Genomic DNA, 27,715 nt, shown 5'->3' with positions numbered 1-27,715 from the left:
CTGCGCCTTCATCATTCTAATCACCAGCCTCAGCAGCAGCTTAACATTTTTTTTTTCGGTGTTCAGGCGAGAAGTGACAAGAATATAGACCCCTCCTCTGCAGGGCGGAGCGTGCGTTTTGTATTATTTATTTATTTATTTATTTTCTTTTTTTTTCCTGACACGTCTGCACTGAGTGAGTGGCATTGGCACACTGTCAATCGCTCACCATCAAACAACATAAAACACACACAGGCGCAGGCTGGAGCTCATAAATTTCAGCAGGGCGAGATATTTTTGCGCATCGGCTTTACACCATTCTGAATTCATTTAGTCTCCTTGTTGCGTTTTTTTTTTTTTAATCTCCTGAACTAATTTCTGGCAACTTTTTTTGCACATTTCATGTTTTTGGAAACAGTTTGTACATTTTTTTTATATAAAACGCAGCAGCCGCAGCAGGATCGTTTCTTCGCACCATCTGAAAGATTTCTTTTTTTTTTTTTTTTTTTTTTTTTTTTTAGAAAATTTGTTTCCACGTTGGATATTTTGCAGCCTTGCGGAGGATTTGGACATTTTCTTTCTTTTTTCTTTCTTTTTTGGGGTGGGGGGGAGAGGAAATGCGCCGGGAATCCCTTGAAGAGCGCTAATAAATGAGAGATCACCAAGGAGCGTTTGTGCCTCTATCAGCCGTCAGAGAAAAGACAGATTGACATGAGGATCAGCGCGGGACACGATGGACAACCGCCGTCAGTTCTGACAAAGAAGTTTTAGGGAAAAACAAAACAAACAAACAAACAAAAAAGATTTATGTTTTTTACTAGGATCGCCGTTACGCGTTTTGGCACTTTGGACCGCGCGTAAAGAAAAAAAAAGCCAGAGGACACCGACAACTTGGACATAAAACCAAACCGATCTGCTTTTTTTATTTTAGTTTTTTTTTTTTTTAAATCGCTGTATAACCACAGCCGTGCACCCACATCCAGTCTGCGGCACATGTTGTAGCCGATTTCGTATATGAGTTTTTCAATTTGTGTGGCTCAGTGCACGGACTCTTTAGCGGCTACCATGGACGACCAAGCCCGGATCATGCAGTCTATCGGCGGCGTGGGTCTGGCCGGCCACTCGGTACAAGGAGGCATGGCACTGCCGCCTCCACATGGACACGATGGGACAGACGGAGACGGAAGAAAACAAGACATCGGTGACATTCTGCATCAAATAATGACCATAACCGATCAAAGTCTGGACGAGGCGCAAGCAAAGTTGGTTGATTTATATGTTTATTAACTTGGCCCGTGAAAAAGGCTGAACGCATCATTATTACAGAGATGGGCCCGTTAACTTAACTCCCCCATGCATAACAATGATCATCTCCTCACCGAGGCGCATTTACTGCCTCACAAAACACAAAGGTCTTATTTAACAGCTCGCATCCAAACGCGTGCTCTAAAAAAAAAAAAAGTTAGTGTGTACGCACATTCTCTCATATGAAAGAGAATGCAAGTCTATTTTTGTGCAAAAAAAGCCAAAATAAAACATGTGTTAATTGTGAATATAGATTGGCATTGCAGTTACAATAATGCAATATTTTTGGTGTTTAAATAAAAAAATGGACATTTTTACTTTAATCAAATGGTGACTTTAGAGGTATACAGTGAACGTTATTAATCATAGTTTATGAGTAAGTGATTCGTAGTATAGTTTGTAAAATGTGATTAAAATTATATTTTCCATTTTTCACACTTTAATTATTATTAAATTATTATTGTCAAAGCTTTTTAAACCAGAAGATCAAGTATATATATATATATATATATATATATATATATATATATATATATATATTATTATATATATATAATATATATATATATATAAGGAAAAGAAGCAATCTTTATCTTTAAGAGCTGAAACTACTCAAAAATGCTGCATTTCCCCCCTGATTTAATAATTAATGGTCAAACTAGTTGATTGTTTTTCTGTTTTATTAACCTGCTCACCTTTTCAGCTGTGTGTAATATTAAGTGAATGACAGTGACCAAAAATATGGGGAAAAAAGGGGGAATCCCTTTGCTTGTAAATGCCTCCCAATGTGATTTAACAGTGAATTTACTTCACTATTTTATCTTGTCTTATACTGAAACAGGAAACATGGACTGAACTGTCACAGAATGAAACCAGCACTCTTCAGCGTTTCTGTGTGAAATCAAAGGAAAAGACAGGTAAGCTCACTGTCAAAGTGTCATCACCGTGTTCACACGCACCCCGCAGCCTCAGCGGAACAGCTCGCTGCCATTTTTACCTCCAAGTCATCTGATGGCAGCGCGCGTCCAGCTTAGAGGCGACCTCTGACCCCATCCATCAATCACCGTTTTTACATGTGTGCCACACAAACGCACGTTTTGCTCTGTGAACTTCACGCAACACGCAGGAGATCACACGCAATCCATTCATCTGCAGCTTTTGCCATCTAGAAGGCAACAGCTACATCAATCAATAACTCTAACAAGAAAAATCTAATCATACTGATCATACTGTAGGACATGTCAAATGCAGCCCCCCCTCCTAAAAAAAGCATATTGAAATCTAAATAATCCATTTTAAAAGGGAGCAGTTTTTTTGGAAGTTTCTTTTTTATGGTTAAAGTTGAGCAGCTTCCTTCACTGTGTTTGCTGACAAACAGAATTTAAATTATATTGTGGTCATAACTTTACTTATAACTCAGAGTCTGCCGTAGTTTATTTTAAAACCTCACTTTTACACTGAAAAAAAAAATGTCTGTTTCAAATCCTGCAGTTTTGGCACTTTATAAACAGTTTGTAACACATTACAGGTTTTCAACACATGTAATGAAGCGCAGATGCATATACATGGTGCAGGGAAGAAATAAAATTCCAAATCATGTGCAAATTTGTAAAAGGAAAATGACAAATGCCCGTGTGTATGTTGGAGTAGAATTGGTGTAATTTAGCCGCCGTGCTGCTCCGTCAGGTTTGTGACCTTTGTGCGGTTTATGAGGAACTTTGCTCGGGGGAGATCATAAAAGTTTATGAACTTGGCAGTCACAGGTGGCATCCACGGGGGCCACAAAATGTCAGAGGGGCCCCGCCGCCTGCCGAGACCGTACAAGTGATCGGGAGGGTGAGGAGGAGGGAAGAAAAAAAGAAACACTAAAACAAAACACTGGGTGGAAATCACTTTCATGATGGAGTTTGATTTCAGCCACCAGTGGGTAAAGTATGACAGGAGTCCATCTCGATTTGCGTTCACATACTCAAGTCATCAGGCTGGAGGTGAAGAGATGAAGTTTGAAAAGTAGAAATGAAAGCAACATAAACGAGTCATAATATGTGAGTGGGAATAAAGTGATGAGACGGAGGGGGAGTGCTCCCCCACCGCCTCCCCAAAACACACAATCAGAGCCACTGACAGAGCTCAGCTGGTCCGGTGGCCTCATTGACCGGCGTGTTTTTCCAGCACACAGTGCTCCATTCAGCGGCACCCCGCCGCCGCGTTCGCACACTTCCCTTGACCCTCTCATGTGTGTTCAAATGGCGTAGGGGCCGCTGTCTTTAAGCTGCGGGAGCCGACAGTGAAGTTAAATTTGAACTCTCTCCCAAGAATCGCCGGCGAAACTGTGCCATGGCCGAATCACGTTATGGCGCCAAACCTGGTGACGAAACTAGCAAATCAAACACAGAGAGAGAGAGAGAGAGAGAGAATTTTAAGTAACACACACTTCTTTTTTTATTCTACTTTTTAAAGGCTGTTTTTTTTAACTTTCTACCACTTTTCGAACAGTTTTTGTGGAGCTCCGGCATATTTCTGCATCGCTAATGCCCTGGAAGTATTAATTCACTTTGATATGCTAATTAGAGAGCATTATGCAAGAAATGAGATTAAGTGGCAGCATGAAGTCATTTGCCTGTCACTAAATTGAGTGTTTTTAGCAGGAGGGATTTTTCTCTCCCCCCCCCCTTGCCTGCCCCCTCAAATTTTCTTGCTTTTTGCATTCACATAAGCCAAATTTGAGCGTTGAGTTGACAAAGTGCACATTTTTGGTCTCATAGCGCCGGATGTGTACTTAAATGAACGTGTTTTAGTCACGATCAAAAGATGCAGCCAAGTTAAACGGTAGTTCTTTGGGATCCTCCCCCCCGCCTGGACACGGTACACATGTTGAGCGTGAAGTGACCGGTGACTTCTGCTGTTATTCCAATGCGCTGGCTTTGTTTTGTCCTGCTGCCCTTGTCTTGCTCTCACGCTGGAAGAGAAGCTCACGGCAGCAGCGGCGGCAGGAATAACAAAGGTGAAAGATTACCTCCATATGGTATTTCTGACCAGGAAAAGAGAGGTTTGTAGCGAGACTCCTCTTTGATGTGAGGTTTAATCAATAGCAAGAGATTACAGAAAACTATTACAAGCTAAATCACGGCATGCCACAGAGAGGCTTAGCCCTCTCCACAGCTCTCTCAGCTGCATAGCTGCTTCTTTTGGCTGCGTATTGACTTGTTTTCTTGACCTTTGACTCATCAGGTTCAGAAATGGAGGTGGCGGCCGTGTGGAGGGGGGGGTGGATTCTGGAGAGGTAGGGCAGAGAGAAAGAGAGAGGGAGAAGGTGGCAGATTCAGGTATGGATCCAACCTTTAAAACCAAACCTGTGTCAGCTGCATGTTTATTTTTAGGGGGGGGACCTAGTTTTTGGCATGCAAATTGTTGCACGCACCTTATAGGTTCAGAACCCAGTGTTGGCTAAATGCATTTAAAGGGTGATTCTGTAATTAACCACATGCAAGGCTGACTTAAAAGCATTACCTGGAGTAAATAGAGTTAGGACTGAGGAGGTAAACGTTCTGAAATCTGCAGGGAAAATTAATGTCAATGTTCCCTGACAGAGATAATGAGCATTCACGTTCCAAAAGGATTGTTATTACGGTTCTTATTACAAGAACACGTGATATCAAAGCATCCAGCTGAGTTTTTTATTTATTTATTTTTTATTCTATTTGCTCTATATCTATTTTTTCTTTATTAGTGCTGCAGTAAACGTATGACAGCGCAGAAAGCTATCGAGCGGCAGAGACAATTGCCTTTGGCTGCTTCTTGTCTCCGAGAGCCGTGGCGATGCAGCTGCAGTGACTAGATAGCATTGTGCAGAATGGCTCGCTCGCAGCTGGGTTCCTGGCTGCTCAATGGCAGGGCCGCTGCTGCTGCTTCCTCCTCTGAAGTGCAAGAGGGTGTTTGGGAAGATGTGGCCATTATCTAAGTAGCTCCCAAACACCCCATCAGCAAAGATGAAAAAAAAAAAAAAAGAGAGAGGGCCAGACAAAGACGGAGGAGAAAACAAAGACGACATATCAGTTTCATTTGGGAGGGCGAGAGCTATTGTGCGGCGAGAATAGACGCCTCTGTACTGGTCCTGTCTGGTATCTCCTCTGCTCCTCCAATCTGGTTTTTGTGCGATGATTCAGTGCCGTCCCTCCATCTGCACCCGGCTCCCCCTCCGTAGCTCCGAGCGGTTTTCTGCAGGCAGGCTCCGGCGTGATCAACAGCTCATAATTGTTTTTTGCACATACGTTATGCAAATGAGCCTTTATGGCAACTGGCATAACAATTAGCATCCTCCAACAATATTTTAGTAGGTTAATTGCGAAATTTCTGAATTGTACATCTGAGTTGTTAATTAGGCATGACAGAGGTGGTGAAATAGTTATCTTCAGGCGGTGGCAGCCAGCAGAGGCTGCTTGGGCTGCAAAAAGGAAGGATTGATTGAAATTAGTTTACAGCAGGAGCAACGTGGAGGCGACTCCCCTCCTTCTTCCTCTTCTTCTTCTTCTTGTTTTTTGGCATCTTCCAGTTACTATATTTGAAAAATGCAAACCTGAGCGACAACAGCCAGTACAAATGTGCCGTTTGTTTTTAATGGAGAAACAAAAGTGAGTATTCCGACTCATTTTTTTGACTCATGACATGTTTTTAAAAACCGAAAAAAGAAAAACTAAAAACTCTACGATGCACCATCGACTAAAATTTCTCCTTACTTGCTTTTCCATACAGAAAACAGTACGATTGGGCTCCATCCTTCAGCGTTAAATCACTAAACTAAAGCAGCAAGACAACGTTTGTGCAAGTGTCCAGTTCTGGCCGAAGCACAGAGTCAGTTATTAGTGCAGAAAGGGTTTGAGTGGTGCAAAGCTCCAAAACTCCTCTCTCAGTAATGACACTGCTATTTATAGGTCCACATTTCATTAGCTCTTGTGTTTCAGGGAAGAGATTCCGTCATGGGACACGAGACGGCATGATGTCCATTTACTCCACACACATTATCTGTGCACAACTAAGCGACCCACTATTTTGTGAGTGCAAGAATGCCAAATCATGCTGTTGTCTATATATATATATATATATATATATATATATATATATATATATATATATATATATATATATATATATATATATATATATATATATATATATGTGTGTGTGTGTGTGTGTGTGTTTTAATGTTTCATGGCAGTTTTGTAAAACTGCATGAGGTGTTAGTCTCACAGGTGATGGATTTGTGTGGATGAAGTGATGCATGAATGTCTTTTGTAATATTTTGACAGGCTGCGGCTTGTTACCGGTGTCATCTTACAAATATACAACAATACATTTTGTTCTTTTTTTGCTTTTTTGCTTTTTTGGCTTAACATTGTTTCTCCCCCCCCCCCCCCCCCCAAAAAAAAAGGATCTTATACTATGTTTTTCTCATTTGCAAGCTTGAAATGAAGCCCCTCTTCGCATTGTTCCATATGGTATTGTTCCACGTATTTCATACATTACAATGATAGACTGAAGACAGAAATAGGGAGAAAAGAAAAACGAGTGCAATACAATGAAATTTTAATCAGCGTCTTCTGCTGCTTTAATAAGGCAAATAATTCTTATTGGCTGCTGTGTTAAGATTTCTAATATTTAATTCATAACAAAGCGTGCGTTATTCTGCTTTAGCCAAAAGACAAGCTGCACTCTGCTGTCTGCCAAAAAGAAACCACAAAAAAACATGCAACAGAAACTCAAGACTTTAGCCTCTGTCACACTGGCATCACACTATTACAATGTGTATGTGTGTGTGAGTGTGTGTTTATACACATATGCACATAGTACTATGCAAGTTTCAGACAGATAAAATGATTAAAATCTTTTAAAAATACCACATGTATTTATTTAAAATATGCAAAATGTGTGATCGCCGTTCACGTTTGAAATTTCATGATATTTTAGCGAAAAAGACGTCTTTTTTTTGGGGGGGGGGGGAGCTGCCCCTCCATTTGGTCACATTTTTACAATTATGCTATTATAAAGTAATTATTGGCAACTGTCTTTAGGTCATGAACTGAGCAGTACAATTTAGATACATACACACACATATACACATATATCAGTAAAGGTGCATGCAATTATATACATATATATATATATATATGTGGACGTTACTAGTTCTTTTTTTGGGGTTTGAAATACTAACATTCTGGAATCTCTCTCTCTCTCACACACACACACACACACACACGTTTTGTAATCACCAGTGCACAGAAACTAAAATCCCCGCCTTTGCAATTTATGTCAGCAGTTAATGTGAGCATTTGTTAAGAGTTGGCTCGTTTTGTTTTCTTTAGTCGCTGAAGTTCATTTTTGCGTCTGAAGTAATGGAAAGATGGCGAGGGGCCAGCAGCTAGGTGCTGGCTCATGTTACAGTGGCTGTTTTGGTCTCTCGGTGAAATGGCTTAATTGGTGTCAGAGCCCCGGGGATAAAGGCCTATTGCTCTGAAGCACAGCCACACAGGCCCTGTCTTCCCTCAGCCAGGACGGACGGCCGGTGTCTGCCGCTGAATGAGGGCTAAGCCGTGGCACAACAATACCAAATGATGTTTGGGATGACAGAAATTAATATGCGCTTGCTCCCAGAAAGCTATGATTAATGATGCCGAGCAGGGGAATGCTGTCCCTCCTTTTTGCTCGTCTTTGATGGGGATTGAAAAGCAAAAAAAAAAAAAAAACAAAAAAAAAAAAAAACAAGAGGCAGGTTTCTCCTCTCTGCAGAAAGTGGAGGTCATCCAGAGTACTTTACTGCTGTTCTTCTTCTGCTTTTCTTTTTTTTTTTCCTCCAGCAGAAGGCAGGAGGAATGTAATGAATTTTGGAATGATTCACGAGCATTGTGCACCCTGTGGCATGTGGATGGAGAACCTGTATACTGTAATATACTGGGATCTATTCCACGTAGGGCTGCATCAGTTATCAATTAGTGAACAATTAATTGTTTGGTATGTAAAATGCCATACATTTGTACAATTTGCGATCATGTTCTTATGCCTGTGAAATATATTCAGTTGGAAAAAAACAGCACACGTAAAAAGCTGAAACTTGTTCATATTACAGCTGTAAAAATTAATGGATTATTAATAAACTATTAAATTAATCAACCATTATTTTGACAATTAGTTAATCTTATTGACTCATTTAAAAAAAATCAAAATTTTCTGATTTTGGCTTCTTAAACATGAACACTTTCTACTTTATTTTAAACTCTTCTCTGTCAGTAAACTGAATATTTCTGGATTGTGGATAAAACAAAACATTTGAACGCATCAACTTGGGCTCTGGAGAACACTGGTTGACATTTTTCACCATGTTTTGATATTTTGTGAACCGACCAACTCATCAGTCATTTATTTTCTCATTTATGAAAATAATCGTTTGTTGCAGCCCTCGTTCATATGTGACAATATTCATGTATAAATGACATAACTGTAACCTAGCAGTCAGAATAATTGCTGATTGACCCATTTCATCTCTTATTTTGATAACTGATGCAAACTATGCACTTTATTAAAAAAAAAAGAAAAAAAAAAAGAGAATTTCAACTTTAGTGGCACTGCTGATGTTTTGTGTGGTGGTTTTTGATTCTCGTTGATTCAGCAGCGAAAGTGCGAACAAAATGGTGGTGTGCTGATGCCATGATAATGATCTGTATCTGTTGTGTCCTAGGAGGAGACACATGAATATTTAATTGTGTCTGCAAGAGAGAGAGAGAGAGAGAGAGAGAGAGAGAGAGAGAGAGAGAGAGAGAGAGAGATCCCCAGACCCTTCTGCTCATTTCTTACTTTCTCTAATGTGTTTCTACTCTCTTACTCTCTAAATAATGGAGAATTAAAGCATGCATTAGAACCACACAGATTGCAATGTCAGGGGTTTTTAAAAGACATTTGTATCTGCACGATGCGACGGAAATTCAAATGGCAACTTTTTGACAATGGGCATTGTGCTGACACAGTGTATTTTCCTCATGTTTGCATCTCAAATACACATTTCTGATGTCAGGATGATTGATCTGGATTAAGCATGCGCTTTTGTTCTTTTTTTTTTTAAACACGCCGGCGCTCTGGAAGATGATGTGGGGTTGCGAGGGTATGAGTTTTAAGCAGTGAATGAGCTCCCCTCGTATTGATCTATTTGCGCGCGCGGAGTGGCAGGTGTTATACGAAGGCTGTGTCAGCTTTGATTGTTTGTGTCAGTGATCCGAGCCGACACTCGCCTCTCGTACTGTTCGTAGCCGCACTTGCCTCCTCTTGATGAATGGCAGCGCGCCGCGCGGATCCTCAAAAACTCATGTCGACGCTGTCTCACCAGGAATCAACGCCGGTCTTCACAGCTTATGTCACTCCCCCATCCTCCACCACACCTTTCCAAAAATAAACAGATGTCTTTTTTTCTTTTAATTTAATTGTAAAAAGGTGCGTTATCACCAGCTGAACATTCGGCACGGTGTTAGCAGGTCTGGTCGTGGCTTAAAGGTGAGGCACGTGATGATCCGTCAGTATGCAGAGCACGGCGGGCCTCTCACGGGTGCTGAGCGAGAGCACGGAGTGGCAGAGTTAATTTATTTAATGACTGAGCGTCTTATATCTCCCCAGTCCTGATTAGAATCCATGCTTGATGAGGGAAGAGATAGAGGGGTGTGCACTGCCGCGGGCCCTTGTGCGCACGTTGGCGCCACTTCTCCACCCCTGCTCCCCATACCCATCTATAAACCACCACATATTTTCCGGTTGTGCCTGTTGCAAGGTTTTGCATCCTTTTTTCTTGCAGACGGACACAAAATGCATGTGATTAAACGTGCATGTGCGACGGAGCTCTGTGGACGTGGGAAAGCCAAACAGAGCGTGTCACTTTGGCAGCAACGACTGTCAGCGTTGGGGAGCTGCAGTTGTAAAAACCATGACCTTCCTCTTTGCCAGCGTGTCTCTTGCAGAGCCAAAGCGCTGCCCTGTAGATCTGTGGGAGGGAACACAAACAGAGCGAGGACAGACAGCGAGGGGGGGAGGAGAAACAACACAAAAAAAACCTGTAAGTGCCATAATTGTGAAGTGCATGTGTCGGGAGGGTTGAAGTAATGAAATACTTCTTGGAGCTATCGTGACTGAGAAGGTGAGCGTGAGGACTGGCAAAGAGGGGAACATACTCCTCGGCTCCCGACGTTTCCATGAGCCGTCATCAGTAATGCTGCAGCAGCCTCACAAACCAGAAATTATTTCTTCAGGCATCGCTGTCAAGTGTTATTCAAATAACAGCAGCCTCACATTTGAATAACAGCCGACATTTTGAATTAATTAATCAGACAAGATAGTCTGGGGCTTTTCTCATTAGTCTACAGGTCAGGCTGGGGAAGATATATGCGCTGGTGATGATATACTTGTCTTTAATCGTGATTTATGGAGATTTTGGATTGTACTCGATTTGTCAAAGGCCCCGGCAGCAGAAAAAAATTGGACTGTGCATATTTCATTACCTAATCTTTGATACATTCCGTGATGTGAAAAGATACGCCATCCTGTTGTTTAGATGCTCTTTCATATTCACTCTTCCTGAGTGCACATAAACGTTTCCGCACGCGCACGTGCGCATTCAATCTCCTCTCACGGACCTCTTCCATTTTACTTTTCCTATGCAATTAAACGAAGGCTGTAAATTATAACTGTGTCGTACTTTAATTATCATGGTGCAAAAATAGAGTTCCTGTCTTTGAGAGGATTTCATTAACTTACTCGATATTCCACGTCACCTCAATCACAGGATTGTAGCAAGGTTTTTTATTTAACATCCCCAGTAAGAGGTTTGTGGGTTGGAAACAAACTATTATTATCATTTTGAACTCAGCTGTGTGTCATTTAAAGTAAAAAATGAAATAAAAAACCAAGAAATAATGAAATCTGTCAATGTCATGTTCTGCACAACCAAACTTTTGGCAAATTATCCTTTGTAGTAAAAGTATCAGATATGGAACTCCATTAGAAATAAAATCTCAGACAGGTCTCAAATATTTCATACCAAAGTGAATCTCAGTCAACATTAATGTGTGAATCATTCATCTCTGTCTTTATATGCGTACGTATCACCTCTGCTTATTGGTTTATCATTTTTAATATTCTACACTCAAAAATGTGAAAAGTAACTTTAGTACAATTATTTTGTGTGCACGTTAGACAAAATTTTAGTCTGTTAGTCAAAAGCAGAAATATTAACTTAATCTAACAGAATAAAAAAAAACAACTTAGCAAGCACAAACATTTTAAATAAACATAAAACAAAACCATCCACTTTGTTGACTCTTTAGAGAGTATTCTATTCCATCTGCAATATTAATTTGCTTTGCTAGAATTGTTTAGTTGAATATTTCAAACCCAAACCAGAAGCGAAGACTAGAAATGAACAAATACACATACAAAAATGTAAAAAAAAAGTGCAAAATTTCATATAACGTAATGTTAGGTCTTTGTTGTATATTGTATTTGTTCAACCAGACAGGCTAACAATGAAATAAATTCATTTTAAAATGGCATATACCAAGAGTTAATCAAATTCCATTATGAATAAGATTTTTGCTTTTAGCTTGATAAAATAAGTTAAAGATACATTTATTTAAATATTTGTTGTTTAATTTTCTTGATCAACAAAACAAGTTGTCGGTATTGCATAAACAGTTAATTTTTTTATAAAAAAATAGCCCGGAGCTGTACTGTTCCACATCCTTTCGTGTGAGAATTTGCTGTTTTTCTCACTTTTGCATTGCGTGAATTAAATAACTTTAGGATTTACTGACAAAGCAGCATTTGAGGATGAATCATAAATGACTTTTTTAGTGTTGTGTGTTTGGTTTGTATAGGGTAACGTATATCACCACAGAGGCGTAAATGAAAATTCATATTTTTCAAAAGTCATTTTGCGCTAATGATTTGGTGCTGATCAACAACACTGAATTCACCAACATTCCCCTTATGTTTATTTTCAATAAATTTTAAGTATTCAAAGCAGACATGCAGTAGATGCATCTGTGATTGTGTGTGTGTGTGCAAGCGTGCATGCATGCATGTGTGTACGTGCATCTTCCCGGTGCATAAGTGTCAAAAAGCTACGAGCTGTTGCCATTCTGGTGAGCAGCCCACACAAAATGCACCAACACCAGTGTGACAAAACATTCAAATAAATTGCTGTCAGGCTGCCGAAACACCAAGTGCAGCGATTTTTATCTGACATGTGGAAGACCCAGACATGCAGTCCTGACAAGTAACGCCACGGCACCTGTGAGAGACGGTGATAAAAATCAGGATATGCCTGATCCTCGGCATAACAATACCTATCATTACTTGATATTATTACTCTTCTTTAAGAGAGCGCTCAAGATAGAAAGATAGTATGGACGTGCTGGGTTTGTAAAGGCTGGATAATAGATGGTCTTTTGTGTGGCTGCACTTAAAATTAAGATTTACTCATATTATGCAGTCTGATGGTGCTCCAACAAGTACTGATTTGGACACCAGTGCAGGGGATATTGATCATTAAAAAAAAATAAAAAAAACACTTTAGGAACATTTAAATACTCCTTTCTTCTGTGCATTCATGTTCTGCTTCAAAGCATAAAAGATGGATTCTTGCTTTTATTTCTGTGCACTTCAAATAGAATTTACTGCACGCTTGATCCGATTGATGACGCCGACTTTGTTTTAGTTTTCAAAGCGGTGCGAGGAGGCCTGTGTGGCTTCACTTATATTCATTGACTTTACAGAATTGACTCAGTAATGCCTAAATCCAATTGAGAAGCATAAAAAATGCTTTTTACAAACTCGGAGACAAAGGATTCGCTGAGGAATGCGCCATCCATTCTCTACTGTATTGTTATTTTCTCCCTTATAGGTTACTAATGAGGAATCGGCCCTCATTATGATTTTAAGGATGAGAGAGGAAAGCTTTTAATTAATGATATGTAAATGGTTTTGAATTGATTATGTTAGAATATCAAGAGAGATGGGTAGAAGCCGTGGTGTAATATATTTTAATTAAGAATTAATTAAAAATGATGGCAATTTTATAGAGGCTCACGGAAAATAGAAGAATTTATTCTCCGGCACAAGTAAATCAGCCTTTGATTAAATAAACAAACACATGCTTTTTCTTTGATGGGTTATATTTATACTTTTTTCATTATATATGCGTGCATGTATATATATATGTATATATTTAAAGCTGAGTGCGGTGTGTCAGTGGTTGACCACAAGCTGAGATCTGTGGGGTTAATGGTGATTTATCTCATTCCTAATTCATGAGATTCTCCTGGTCTGTGTTTGGTGGATCAATAAGGCCGTGTTTCCTTTTTGAATTCAGTGTCTACAATTAGATTTGCAACATGGAACACAATTATAAGTAAGACATGAATGCACGTTTTTATCGCTAGTGGCAAGCGAATGCGCGCCCCGAAAGATATCAATCTGTTTACATGAGGTAAAAAGATTTGTGTGAAAAAGATGAGCTGTGACTTGACGTGGAGCCTAGTTAACCTTTTTAATTGCTATCTGCTTTCTTTCATTCATTCTTCAGGGTGGAGGGAAACAGAAAATATTAGGTGCATTAACAATGCGCGCCACTATTAAAGGCAAGCGAGGTCTTTGTTTTCTGCTAACGGTGGCATGCGTGCTCTGTGCTAAACTCCGCGATCAATGGCAGCGCGGCTGCTATCACAGCAGTCGGAGCAGGCGTAGCTTGGGGGGGGGGATGGGGGGGTCCCTGGTGGTTCATTTTGATTGGAGCGCAGAGTTTTGTGTTGAAAGGCGAGGGAGAGACAGGCTGTTGGAAGCAAATCCCCCTGGATCAGTTAGAGCTTTGCAACAAAAACACCTTGATATTCCTGGGAACATTTGCTTAGGAAATAGAAAGAATTTAAATGAAAGTACAACGAGAGAGCGAAATCATTTGAAGCAGTTCTGAAGGTTTGTGAGCAAGCTTGCATATGTATTTTAGAATCCACGCTGAAAATCACAGGGAATCACTCCAAAGTATAAAATGGGTAAATCAGCTCATGCGTATGATGACGATACCTCGTTCTACATTTCTGAGCGGCTTTTTTTTTTCCTTTTTTGAATAAATGAAAATACTTGGAAGAACAGGGTTTGGAATGTGAAGTTGTATCACAGAGGCAGAGTGAGTGCTTATGGCAGCTGAGGGCTTTTATGATCTTACCAATCTGTTGTGGGAGGCGGGGAGGATGTGCTGCGTGAGATGGAGGGAGTGTTGAATGGATTATTAGTCAGAGTACCCCTCATACCAGGTCACATGTAAAGGCTTAGAGGCATCACGGACAGTCACATCAAAAGCCTGTGCACACGTATGCAATGTGCAGAGGGACACACAAAAACATGCAGGGGCGCAGGCGTGTGCATGCATGCATATATAGAACGCATGCACGCCAGTGGCTGGCAGAGCATCTTCTTTTTGACACCTGCAACTAGTTGCAATACATCACTGTCAGGATCGCTTTCTCCATCTCTCCGCATTTGCGCGTTAGTTACCCGCGGAGGCCTTCGTCAAAAATTTGAGCAGCCTTGACATCAGCTCCCTAGTGGGAACAGAAAAGGTGAAGTTGTGTTGGGAGGTTCCATGGCGGGTGTCATCACACCGGCTGTACTCTCTGCACCCAACAGCATCCTAATGACAGCTGAAGGCGCAATTTATGTCTAACGGATAAATGTAATGATGTAATTAATTTCTTTATTTTATACCTAAAATACCAAAAGGTAATTTTATCTCCACAAAAGAGGTTATCGCTTCATCCACACCTGTTGGTTTGCCTGTGTTGATAATGACAAGCAAACAAACCCATTACATTGTGGTGATCTACCTTTGATGCATGTTACGTTTTGTCAGTTTTGTTATTTTCTCAGAAATAGTGTATTAATCTCCATACAAACACCAACACACACACACACACACATATATATATATATATATATATATATATATGTATATATATATATGTATATATATATATATATATATATATATATACATATATATATATATATATATATATATATATATGTATATATATATGTATATATATATATATATATATATATACATATATATATATATATATATATATATATATATATATATATATATATATATGTATATATATATATATATATATATATATATATATATATATATATATATATATATATATATATATATGTATATATATATATATATATATATATATATATATATATATATATATATATATATATATATCCACTATTAGGTCCCTAAGGATTTTACTATGACAGTGTTCTTGGTCATTGTTTCCAGAAAAAAAAAGCCATTTGTTGCCAATATGGTACGAATTCAACATTGTGCAGTTTTGATATACAGTACCGTGGAAAACGTTGGCAGCCTTGACGTTTGATTGAAATGAAGTGGCATATATTGTGTGTGTGTACATAGAAAGTCAAAAAATACTAATTATAATAATATTAATAATAATAATAATACATCCTATGACACTGTTTAATTTTTCTATTTCATTAAATAAACTTATCAAATATGAAGAAGAAAAACATATGTATGAATGTTATTTTAAAATAAAAAAAACACTTGATTTCTTTGATGTGCATGATGACAGTTGCGGATGATCAATAAATAATTAAACATTATTAAACACTTAAGTACAATGCAGTTTTATTCCTAGCAATAAATCAATAAAAACGCTACATTTTCAAAGATGAAACACGGTCACACACTCTGCTTATGTGTATTTAGTTAGAAATATTTAGAGATTTTAGAAACAGTAAATGCACTGAAAGCTTTTGTACTGTATCTGTAACAGTTATTCGCATTACTTTACAGGTAAATAATGCTAATAACATATAGTGGATTTGTACGTTACATTCTCTTATATTAAACTTGAGGAAAATTGAACTTTGACATTATCATTATTTATTATTATTATTATTATTTTGATTAATGAGCCTGTTTCACAGTTAATTTTTTTTTTTTTTTTTTATAATTTTTTGTTAAATCACACTGGGGCATGACATTGACATTTCACTCACTTTTTTTTTTTAAACTAGTAAACCTATAATGATGAAACATTTCCAGAATGATGATCACTGTGCAATTTCGTGGCTGTGATGGAGTTATATACATATTTAGAAATGGTATTGCAGAATTGGACTTTTTTCTTTTACTTTGAGAAGAGGTTTGTCGTTTTATTTGTATTTGTGAAGACTTGGTGGACTTGGTTCGCTCACTGTAGTTGAACTGACTGGATCGGCGTGATGAAAAGCCATGCTGAGGTTTGTTTTGGGCCTCTTGTAGTGAATGCACGTTGCTGTGTAACCATCATGAATGTGACGGGGGTGGGGTGGGGGGGAGGGCATGGCGCCTCCTGTGTGAGCTCACCGTGGCGATGAGGAGAGTCCTGCCAGTGGCACCGCTGGCAGTGAGCACCAACAGCTCCGGCCATGACAGGGAGTGAGGGGTTGGGATAGGGGTGTGTGTGGAGGGGTCAGTGTCTGAACTGGCTGATGGGAGCCAGAACATGAAACAATGCCGGGGGAACGTCTGGTGGGTTCGCTGCACAGAATTACAAGCGAGGGAGCAGGCCTGCTGAGGCAATTACAGCTTAATGGGGTCATTTGGAAGGCAATTGCCAGGGGTTAATGTAGTATGGAGAGATGAGGTGAGATTGAAGTGAAATTTTGGGCTCGAAAATGTGTTCAAATGAAAAGGGAGCAGGCAGACAAGTCGTGCACTGATGGGGTGGGAGGTTGATTTGGGGAAACTGGATTGCAGGCTTTCACTGCCACACGGATGGAAGCAGGACCCGATCATTCACTCGTGGATGTCCACACAGGTGTATTTGCCCTCTTCTTTTACCTTCTGGTTCTGAACCCTGAACAAGGACTCCAGTGTTTCCCTCGTGCTGCTCAACACCGTCTGAGAGGAAACATTATTTTACCCTCAGACATGACCTGTGCTGCTTTTATTTTGTCTGGGATTACTAGTGATATCATTTCCTGCATTAGAGGATAAGAGGAGCTTTTGTGGAAATGGTCCAAGTGACGTACAGAGTGTCAGAGCAACCGGGAGAGGTGTCTTCAAGAGCGGGAATAAAAAGGACCATGCTGTTATGTTAGCCAGTTCATTACCTTAATTACCCAACATAATCCTGAGCTGGAAAGATCCACTGGCGCTTTGGGAAGGTGTCTTTGCCAGGGCTGCCCACTTCAGGTCTGCATGATCTCAAGCAAGAAGAGGAATCACGCTAAAGCTAAATTTTGATCAAAGCCAAGCTTATTTAAGGCCAGCCATGTGGAATCCCCTGGGAGCCAGTGTGTGTGTGTGTGTGTGTGTGTGTGTGTGTGTGTGTGTGTGTGTGCTGAGGCGGCCTGTACTACAGAAAGCAGTACAACAACACGCTTTGCTGCTGCCGCCTGTGACTGCACTAGATCGCCGGACACCAATAGCATTACCACCAGGGCTTTCAAATCTTTAGAATTTTTACACAATTATGCTTAACGGTGGAACTTAATGTCATCCCCGGTTGGATATTCCTTGAGAGTGAGTTCTCTCTCCTTCCCTCAACCATCTCTGTGAAGTCTGAACTACCCCTCCCCTCCCTGACACACAGGATTTTTGGCCAAGAGCCGGTCACTTCACTGAGGCAGATTTTCCCAGGCTCCCCAAAGGCTATTTTACCAGGATTCCCATTAGGTCTTTAGCCATTACCAATGTTCCAAATCATTTACAGAAGAATCTATTTACTTTATGGTGTAATGGATTCATTTGACATGGCTGGTCTGCAGAAAGTCAGCATTTAACATGCACTCTACCCCGCTTTAATTTGTTACAGAGTATCGTATTTTGAGTTGTCAGATTTTTATCTCTTCTTTTTCATATGTGCCTTCAGACCCAATAAAGCACAATGTAGAGATCGTGGAAGAGTGTGTCAGGGCTTCAGGAAAAGCAACTGTGATGTAATGCTGTTGTCATTTTAGAGTGACAAATAGACAGTGGCAGGCCATCAGAAAGGGGAAGAGAGTAGACTGGTGTCACTGACAAACTGCCATGACCTTTGGATTCTTTGGCCTCCAGATTGCACGGCACATACAGTGTTTACCTCAGGTCAGCAGCCGTGTGAACATGCTAGTCCCAGCCGATCACACACATCACATTTATCTGAAGCAATAATCAATCAGATAGGCTGATTCAAATTCAATTCACGTGTCTGGTTACAAACTAAGTAGGGAGGCCTGGAGCCTCCTGAGTCTTACCGCTGCCATTTCAGTTGTTATTGCTCATGTCTGTTTGCTAGATTATTAGTGGGATAATGAAACGTATGAAGGAATTTCCAAGAAACTAGGTGAGGAGGTTGGCTGTAGAAACCTTTACAGTGGTTTGACAAACAAAATGGGACAGAGCCATGACAGAATGTGAATGCAACTGATTATTGTATTTGGGCGTTTCTTGAAATAAACCCAGGACAATTTTTAAACATTTTGCAGGAAAGGTTTCATCCAGCTCTGAGTAGAAGAACTCCTATAGAGGCCCTGATGCCTGTTGGTGCCATTGCTTACCTCCAGATTCTGTAGTGTGAAGTGAATGAGAGTCTATTGCTCCCTCTGGACGAGACACCGGTCCAACTCAAGTTACTTCCCCAGCCAAGATTGCTACCCAGTTACAGCTGGATGGGCTGAGACAATACATATGAATTGTCTTGTGCAAAGACACAGATGAGTAGAATGGGCAAGCTTTAAACCCATGTCTACAGAGTGGCGTGTCTACAGAATTCAATTTATTTCATTTATACAATGCCAAATCACAACAAAGCTGCCTCAGGTTGCTTCACATGAGTAAGGTCAAATCTTACCAATCCCCAGATCAAACAAACAGGTGACAGTGGTAAGGAAAAAAACTCCCTCTGATGATGTTGAGGAAGAAACCTCAAGCAGACCAGACTCAGACGGGTGACTCACTGCTTAGGCAGAATCTCTTATATATATATATATATATATATATATATATATATATATATATATATAATTTTTTTTTTTTACCTTGATTTAACCAGGTTTGTTCCATTGAGATCGAGACCTCTTTTGCAAGGGCGACCTGGACAATTATAAAGTTTCCAATTCACCTAACATGCATGTCTTTAAATGTGGGAGGAAACTGGAGCAAACCCACGCAAACAAGGGGAGAACATACAAACTCCACACAGAAAGGCCACAGCTGGGAACTGAACCCATGACCTTCTTGCTGTGAGGCAACAGTGCTAACCACTAATCCACCATGCTTAGTTAATAGAGCTAAATACTTTTATAGGTAGGTTGTGATCAAGGAAATAGAGCTAGAAATTTTTAATTTAGTATCACAACACAGTGGGATTGGAGTTGGGCTACCAGTTTATAGACCTGGGTTTGATCCCCATTGATGCTACCTTGTCTATGACCTTGGGCAAGAATCTTGATCTGCATTGACCCAGAACCACCAAGCTGAAAATGGGTCTTGGGTGGGGAAGTAAACTACAATGCACTGGAATCCCACCCAGAGGGAGTTGAAAACGCTCATCCACATCATGTGATGGAATCCTGGGATAAGCACGGACACCAGCATGCCTCAGGGCCTGTACAGGACTTAATTAATGTGAGACACGGATTTCAGTTGTTAAGTCTTGGTCTTGGTCTTGGTCTTCGGAGTGAGATTGCATCAGAATTTTGGCTCTCTGTTGGGACTGTTTACACAGAGACTGCTACCTGCTGCTTTGGACTTGAATTAACAGTCTTTTTCAAGACTTTTTTACTTTTTTACCTTTTTACTTTTTTTTTTTTACTTTTTTACTGTGCTCCAACGCCTAAGGAAGACCTCTAACGGTCGAAACATCGCGACGGAGCACTTTTATCAGCTAACTTTCATCAGCGTTGGCAAGCTAACTAGCTTGCTAATGCTTTCGTTTTATTTTTTTAATTTTTTTAATTTTTTTTTTTTTAGCACTGTTGTCGTGCGTTATCTGTGCTGCTCCACAGCGTGTTTAGTCAATTTTTATTTTATTTTAGCACCGTTGTTGTGCGTTCGCTGTTGTCGTGCGTTTCCTGTGCTGCTTCATGGCCTGTTTGGTGCCTTGATTGGGGCACTCCTTCTGCTGAATCACCTCTAAATTATTTACACATTATTCACTTTGTGTGTTTTTAGGAATCCGCTAGGTTGCGTAGCTACTAGCTCTTAGCCGATTTAGCATGGCGGCTTCTCCTGTCTCTCCCGTACTTTTCTGCTCTGGGTGTGAAATGTTTAGTTATTCCTCAGCCTCCTTTAGCAGTAACGGTACTTGTAATAAGTGCAGCTTATTCGTAGCTTTGGAGGCCAGGCTGGGCGAATTGGAGACTCGGCTCCGCACCGTGGAAAATTCTACAGCTAGCCAGGCCCCTGTAGTCGGTGCGGACCAAGGTAGCTTAGCCGCCGTTAGTCCCCCCCTGGCAGATCCCGGGCAGTCGGGAAAGCAGGCTGACTGGGTGACTGTGAGGAGGAAGCGTAGCCCTAAACAGAAGCCCCGTGTACACCGTCAACCCGTTCACATCTCTAACCGTTTTTCCCCACTCGACGATACACTCGCCGAGGATCAAACTCTGGTTATTGGCGACTCTGTTTTGAGAAATGTGAAGTTAGCGACACCAGCAACCATTGTCAATTGTCTTCCGGGGGCCAGAGCAGGCGACATCGAAGGACATTTGAAATTGCTGGCTAATAAGCGTAAATTTGATAAGATTGTAATTCACGTCGGCAGTAATGACACTCGGTTACGCCAATCGGAGGTCACTAAAATTAATATTAAATCGGTGTGTAACTTTGCAAAAACAATGTCGGACTCTGTTGTTTTCTCTGGGCCCCTCCCCAATCAGACCGGGAGTGACATGTTTAGCCGCATGTTCTCCTTGAATTGCTGGCTGTCTGAGTGGTGTCCAAAAAATGAGGTGGGCTTCATTGATAATTGGCAAAGCTTCTGGGGAAAACCTGGTCTTGTTAGGAGAGACGGCATCCATCCCACTTTAGATGGAGCAGCTCTCATTTCTAGAAATCTGGCCAATTTTCTTGGATCCTCCAAACTGTGACTGTCCAGCGTTGGGACCAGGAGGCAGAGCTGTGGTCTTATACACCTCTCTGCAGCTTCTCTCCCCCTGCCATCCCCTCATTACCCCATCCCCGTAGAGATGGTGCCTGCTCCCAGACCACCAATAACCAGCAAAAATCCATTTAAGCATAAAAATTCAAAAAGAAAAAATAATATAGCACCTTCAATTGCACCACAGACTAAAACAGTTAAATGTGGTCTATTAAACATTAGGTCTCTCTCTTCTAAGTCCCTGTTGGTAAATGATATAATAATTGATCAACGTATTGATTTATTCTGCCTAACAGAAACCTGGTTACAGCAGGATGAATATGTTAGTTTAAATGAGTCAACACCCCCGAGTCACACTAACTGTCAGGATGCTCGTAGTACGGGCCGGGGCGGAGGATTAGCAGCAATCTTCCATTCCAGCTTATTAATTAATCAAAAACCTAGACAGAGCTTTAATTCATTTGAAAGCTTGTCTCTTAGTCTTGTCCATCCAAATTGGAAGTCCCAAAAACCAGTTTTATTTGTTATTATCTATCGTCCACCTGGTCGTTACTGTGAGTTTCTCTGTGAATTTTCAGACCTTTTGTCTGACTTAGTGCTTAGCTCAGATAAGATAATTATAGTGGGCGATTTTAACATCCACACAGATGCTGAGAATGACAGCCTCAACACTGCATTTAATCTATTATTAGACTCTATCGGCTTTGCTCAAAACGTAAATGAGTCCACCCACCACTTTAATCATATCTTAGATCTTGTTCTGACTTATGGTATGGAAATAGAAGACTTAACAGTATTCCCTGAAAACTCCCTTCTGTCTGATCATTTTTTAATAACATTTACATTTACCCTGATGGACTACCCTGCAGTGGGGAATAAGTTTCATTACACTAGAAGTCTTTCAGAAAGCACTGTAACTAGGTTTAAGGATATGATTCCTTCTTTATGCTCTCTAATGTCATATACCAACACAGAGCAGAGTAGCTACCTAAACTCTGTAAGGGAGTTAGAGTATCTCGTCAATAGTTTTACATCCTCTTTGAAGACAACTTTGGATGCTGTAACTCCTCTGAAAAAGAGAGCTTTAAATCAGAAGTGTCTGACTCCGTGGTATAACTCACAAACTCGTAGCTTAAAGCAGATAACCCGTAAGTTGGAGAGGAAATGGCGTCTCACTAATTTAGAAGATCTTCACTTAGCCTGGAAAAAGAGTTTGTTGCTCTATAAAAAAGCCCTCCGTAAAGCTAGGACATCTTTCTACTCATCACTAATTGAAAAAAATAAGAATAACCTCAGGTTTCTTTTCAGCACTGTAGCCAGGCTGACAAAGAGTCAGAGCTCTATTGAGCTGAGTATTCCATTGACTTTGACTAGTAATGACTTCATGACTTTCTTTGCTAACAAAATTTTGACTATTAGAGAGAAAATTACTCATAGCCATCCCAAGGATGTATCGTTGTCTTTGGCTGCTTTCGGTGATGCCGGTATTTGGTTGGACTCTTTCTCTCCGATTGTTCTGTCTGAGTTATTTTCATTAGTTACTTCATCCAAACCATCAACATGTTTATTAGACCCCATTCCTGCCAGGCTGCTCAAGGAAGTCCTACCATTATTTAATGCTTCAATCTTAAATATGATCAATCTATCTTTGTTAGTTGGTTATGTACCACAGGCCTTTAAGGTGGCAGTAATTAAACCATTACTTAAAAAGCCATCACTTGACCCAGCTATCTTAGCTAATTATAGGCCAATCTCCAACCTTCCTTTTCTCTCAAAGATTCTTGAGAGGGTAGTTGTAAAACAGCTAACTGATCACCTGCAGAGGAATGGTCTATTTGAAGAGTTTCAGTCAGATTTTAGAATTCATCATAGTACAGAAACAGCATTAGTGAAGGTTACAAATGATCTTCTTATGGCTTCGGACAGTGGACTTATCTCTGTGCTTGTTCTGTTGGACCTCAGTGCTGCTTTTGATACTGTTGACCATAAAATTTTATTACAGAGATTAGAGCATGTCATAGGTATTAAAGGCACTGCGCTGCGGTGGTTTGAATCATATTTGTCTAATAGATTACAGTTTGTTCATGTAAATGGGGAATCTTCTTCACAGACTAAAGTTAATTATGGAGTTCCACAAGGTTCTGTGCTAGGACCAATTTTATTCACTTTATACATGCTTCCCTTAGGCAGTATTATTAGATGGTATTGCTTACATTTTCATTGTTACGCAGATGATACCCAGCTTTATCTATCCATGAAGCCAGAGGATACACACCAATTAGCTAAACTGCAGGATTGTCTTACAGACATAAAGACATGGATGACCTCTAATTTCCTGCTTTTAAACTCAGATAAAACTGAAGTTATTGTACTTGGCCCCACAAATCTTAGAAGCATGGTGTCTAACCAGATCGTTACTCTGGATGGCATTTCCCTGATCTCTAGTAATACTGTGAGAAATCTTGGAGTCATTTTTGATCAGGATATGTCATTCAAAGCGCATATTAAACAAATATGTAGGACTGCCTTTTTGCATTTACGCAATATCTCTAAAATCAGAAAGGTCTTGTCTCAGAGTGATGCTGAAAAACTAATTCATGCATTATTTCCTCTAGGCTGGACTATTGTAATTCATTATTATCAGGTTGTCCTAAAAGTTCCCTAAAAAGCCTTCAGTTGGTTCAGAATGCTGGAGCTAGAGTACTGACGGGGACTAGCAGGAGAGAGCATATCTCACCCGTGTTGGCCTCTCTTCATTGGCTTCCTGTTAATTCTAGAATAGAATTTAAAATTCTTCTTCTTACTTATAAGGTTTTGAATAATCAGGTCCCATCTTATCTTAGGGACCTCGTAGTACCATATTACCCCATTAGAGCGCTTCGCTCTCAGACTGCGGGCTTACTTGTAGTTCCTAGGGTTTGTAAGAGTAGAATGGGAGGCAGAGCCTTCAGCTTTCAGGCTCCTCTCCTGTGGAACCAGCTCCCAATTCAGATCAGGGAGACAGACACCCTCTCTACTTTTAAGATTAGGCTTAAAACTTTCCTTTTCGCTAAGGCTTATAGTTAGGGCTGGATTAGGTGACCCTGGACCATCCCTTGGTTATGCTGCTTTAGACGTAGATTGTGGGGGGGTTCCCATGATGCACTGTTTCTTTCTCTTTTTGCTCCGTATGCATCACTCTGCATTTAATCATTAGTGATCGATCTCTGCCCCCCTTCACGGCATGTCTTTTTCCTGGTTTTTTCCCTCAGCCCCAACCAGTCTCAGCAGAAGACTGCCCCTCCCTGAGCCTGGTTCTGCTGGAGGTTTCTTCCTGTTAAAAGGGAGTTTTTCCTTCCCACTGTGGCCAAGTGCTTGCTCATAGGGGGTCGTTTTGACCGTTGGGGTTTTTCATAATTATTGTATGGCCTTGCCTTACAATATGGAGCGCCTTGGGGCAACTGTTTGTTGTGATTTGGCGCTATATAAGAAAAAAGTTGATTGATTGATTGAAGTGATTTCAGTATAGCAATGACAACTTTGGGCTTATTCTGGAACAATGTAATTATGTTTTGGGATTTAGCTGCATGAAGGGGCATAGACAGAACATTTAAAATAATACCAAAATATGAATGTTATGTTTTCACAGAACCTTTTATAATCCATAGGTTTAACCTAGAAGAGAAAACCACCACATTTTGCTGTGTTGGGAAAAAGGGGGCAAAGCAAAAACATTTTGTGTGATTTAATTTTTAAACACTGCAACATCGGCCACTATGGCATTAATCAGAGGTATGTGCTCTATAATGAGTGCTGTTACACGTATCTGTAATTTTAAAATACTGCTATTTGATTACCTAAAACCATTCTTAATTTCCAAAGAATCCATTAAACCAAGTCTTCAAGAGAAAACAAAGACACACAGGGCTGTGCCACTGCTCACGTCTGCTACTTCTATTCCATGTCACCAGAACATCCCATCAAAGTCTGCAGCTTTCCTGTTGTAAGGCAGAAAAAAAAAAAAAAATCAATGCTGCAATCTTTTCTTTTTGCCTCCTCCAATCCGTAATTGAAATGGAAAATCAAATGAACGGCAAGCAGATAATTGTTTTATCAATATTCCCTGCCTGCCCTACAAGGGTCAGTGCAGAATGATCATGAGTCGGGGATATGACGAGGACAAATGTGAAATTGAACAGCTAGGAGGCAATAAATCAGCCTTGACAACTAAGAGTGACCAGCATGTAGCTGCAGCAGGCAGCTCTCCCTTCAGAATTTGTCCTAAAGCTGTCTACACTAAATAGGGAATATTCATCTCATTATTGTTGCACTTAATATTGCTATCAAATATTATTCTTAGAGTCCAGACGGGAAGTCAAGGTCACGTCTGCTATTATTGTTGTCATTGTTAATGTGTGATATTGAGAGTATAATAGAGGGCACAGCGATATGGTCTCCTCTGCTTATGAAGAGGCAAAGGACACATTTAGCCATTTGTTAGTTGAAGAAAGAATTGTTATGCTGCTTGGTTTCCATTCGGCATGTCCATGACTATTACTGCTGCTTATAATTTGCTATTAAATCTGAAAAAAAAAAACAATCAAATAAAATGTTGCAGAGAAATACACAATATCTGTAAATTGCCACTGTGACCAACAGCAACACTGCCATCATTATCAATAATAGAACTCAACTAAATTATAGTCTTTAATATTGCTACTAATTATTGCAACATTTACCCACAATTGATTGTTTGGCCCTGGTTACACTGCAAAGGGAATTTCATTTAAATGGTTCAGTGAATATGTAAGGGTGGGACTTTCAGTGGGTCATGTAGTCATTATTAATTTAACCAGGTTTCATAACAGAGATCTGACCAAAAAAGCGGCATAACAATATTAGCAACAATAAGGATACAAACAAAACACCATTATCAACCACTGTAACAGAATTAAAACACAGTACCCAGTTAATATACAATAAAAGATCAAAATTAATGAGACAATGAGTACAGTCTTAAAGTGATGAAAAGGAAACTCTAAAAGCATTCACACTGACCAAGAGTGTTATTTTCTTGATCCTTTAAAATTGATTTAAATTCCCACATTGTGATCAAGTCTGACAGTTTCACCTCCTCCTGCATATTATTCCAGGAGAAGGGCACAGCATTGTTAAAAGGTTTTTTGACAAGTTCAGTTCTGACTCTGGGGATAAACATATGAACAATAGTTGCTACTGTGTCATCACTTTTAAACAAGCATAGAGCACACACACACACACACACACACACACACACACACACACACACACACACACACACACACACACACACACACACACAACACACACACACACACACACACACACCCTCGTATGTGTGTGCGTGTTTCAGCCTCCACTATTACGTAGATCATGATACTGTCACAAAATGTAGTAGATTTTCATATTGGCGTTATCTAACCCTTCCCCTAACCTTAACCATGACTTTAACAAAAACACCCCACAGCAGGTCCTCCAAAACACCCCCATTTGTGATCTATTATTTTGTGATATCATCACAAAATTAGACTCTGGTACCATCTACTATATTTTCGTCATCATATATATATATATATATATATATATATATATATATATATATATATATATATATATATATATATATATATATATATATATATTCTCCACTCAGATTGCAATAGCCAATCACAGATTAGCCTTTCTGTCCATCATTTACCTGTATTTTGGCATGCTTGGCATCATTATGTTGGATCCAAAAGGATCCAAAAAGGCTAGGACCAAAAGTTATATTGGATCAGTTCCCACTGACCAATAGCGTTAGAGCTTACTGTCAACAGCTAGCCAATCAGAGTGCGGCATACGAAGGTCCGAAACTAGCTGACAGTTATATTGAACTCGGCTGCGCCTTGTCCAATATAACTTTTCTTCATCCAATGTTTCTCTATGTTGGACTCCTTACCATCCATTATTTGTATTATATATATATATATATATATATATATATATATATATATATATATATATATATATATATATATATATATATATATATATATATATATATATATATATATATATATGTGTGTGTGTGAATCACATGTGAGGGTTTAATTACTTGGTGGAACAACTACAGTGCCCAACTACCAATACTGGTTGATGTAATATTTGTATATGTGTTCCCAAACAAGCTTAATAACCTTGCGTTAAGTTTTCCAGTTTTTTCCAGGATAACAGGAGCG

The 27,715-nt window shown here is 39.8% G+C and overlaps 1 protein-coding gene across 1 annotated transcript in view; it reads left to right on the top strand.

Moving 5' to 3' along the window:
* The first annotated feature begins 1,044 nt into the window (after window positions 1-1,044).
* Window positions 1,045-27,715, top strand: part of pbx3b (pre-B-cell leukemia homeobox 3b) — a 191,747-nt gene continuing 165,076 nt past the window's right edge. The window contains exons 1-3 of the mRNA XM_034169539.1: window positions 1,045-1,104; window positions 1,221-1,241; window positions 2,120-2,201. Of these exons, the coding sequence (XP_034025430.1) occupies window positions 1,045-1,104; window positions 1,221-1,241; window positions 2,120-2,201 (163 nt within the window). The remainder of the gene's footprint in view (window positions 1,105-1,220; window positions 1,242-2,119; window positions 2,202-27,715) is intronic.

Source organism: Thalassophryne amazonica, chromosome 5 (genome assembly GCF_902500255.1).
Source record: "Thalassophryne amazonica chromosome 5, fThaAma1.1, whole genome shotgun sequence".
Taxonomy (NCBI): Eukaryota; Metazoa; Chordata; class Actinopteri; order Batrachoidiformes; family Batrachoididae; genus Thalassophryne; species Thalassophryne amazonica.
This window is presented reverse-complemented; position numbering and strand designations above follow the sequence as displayed.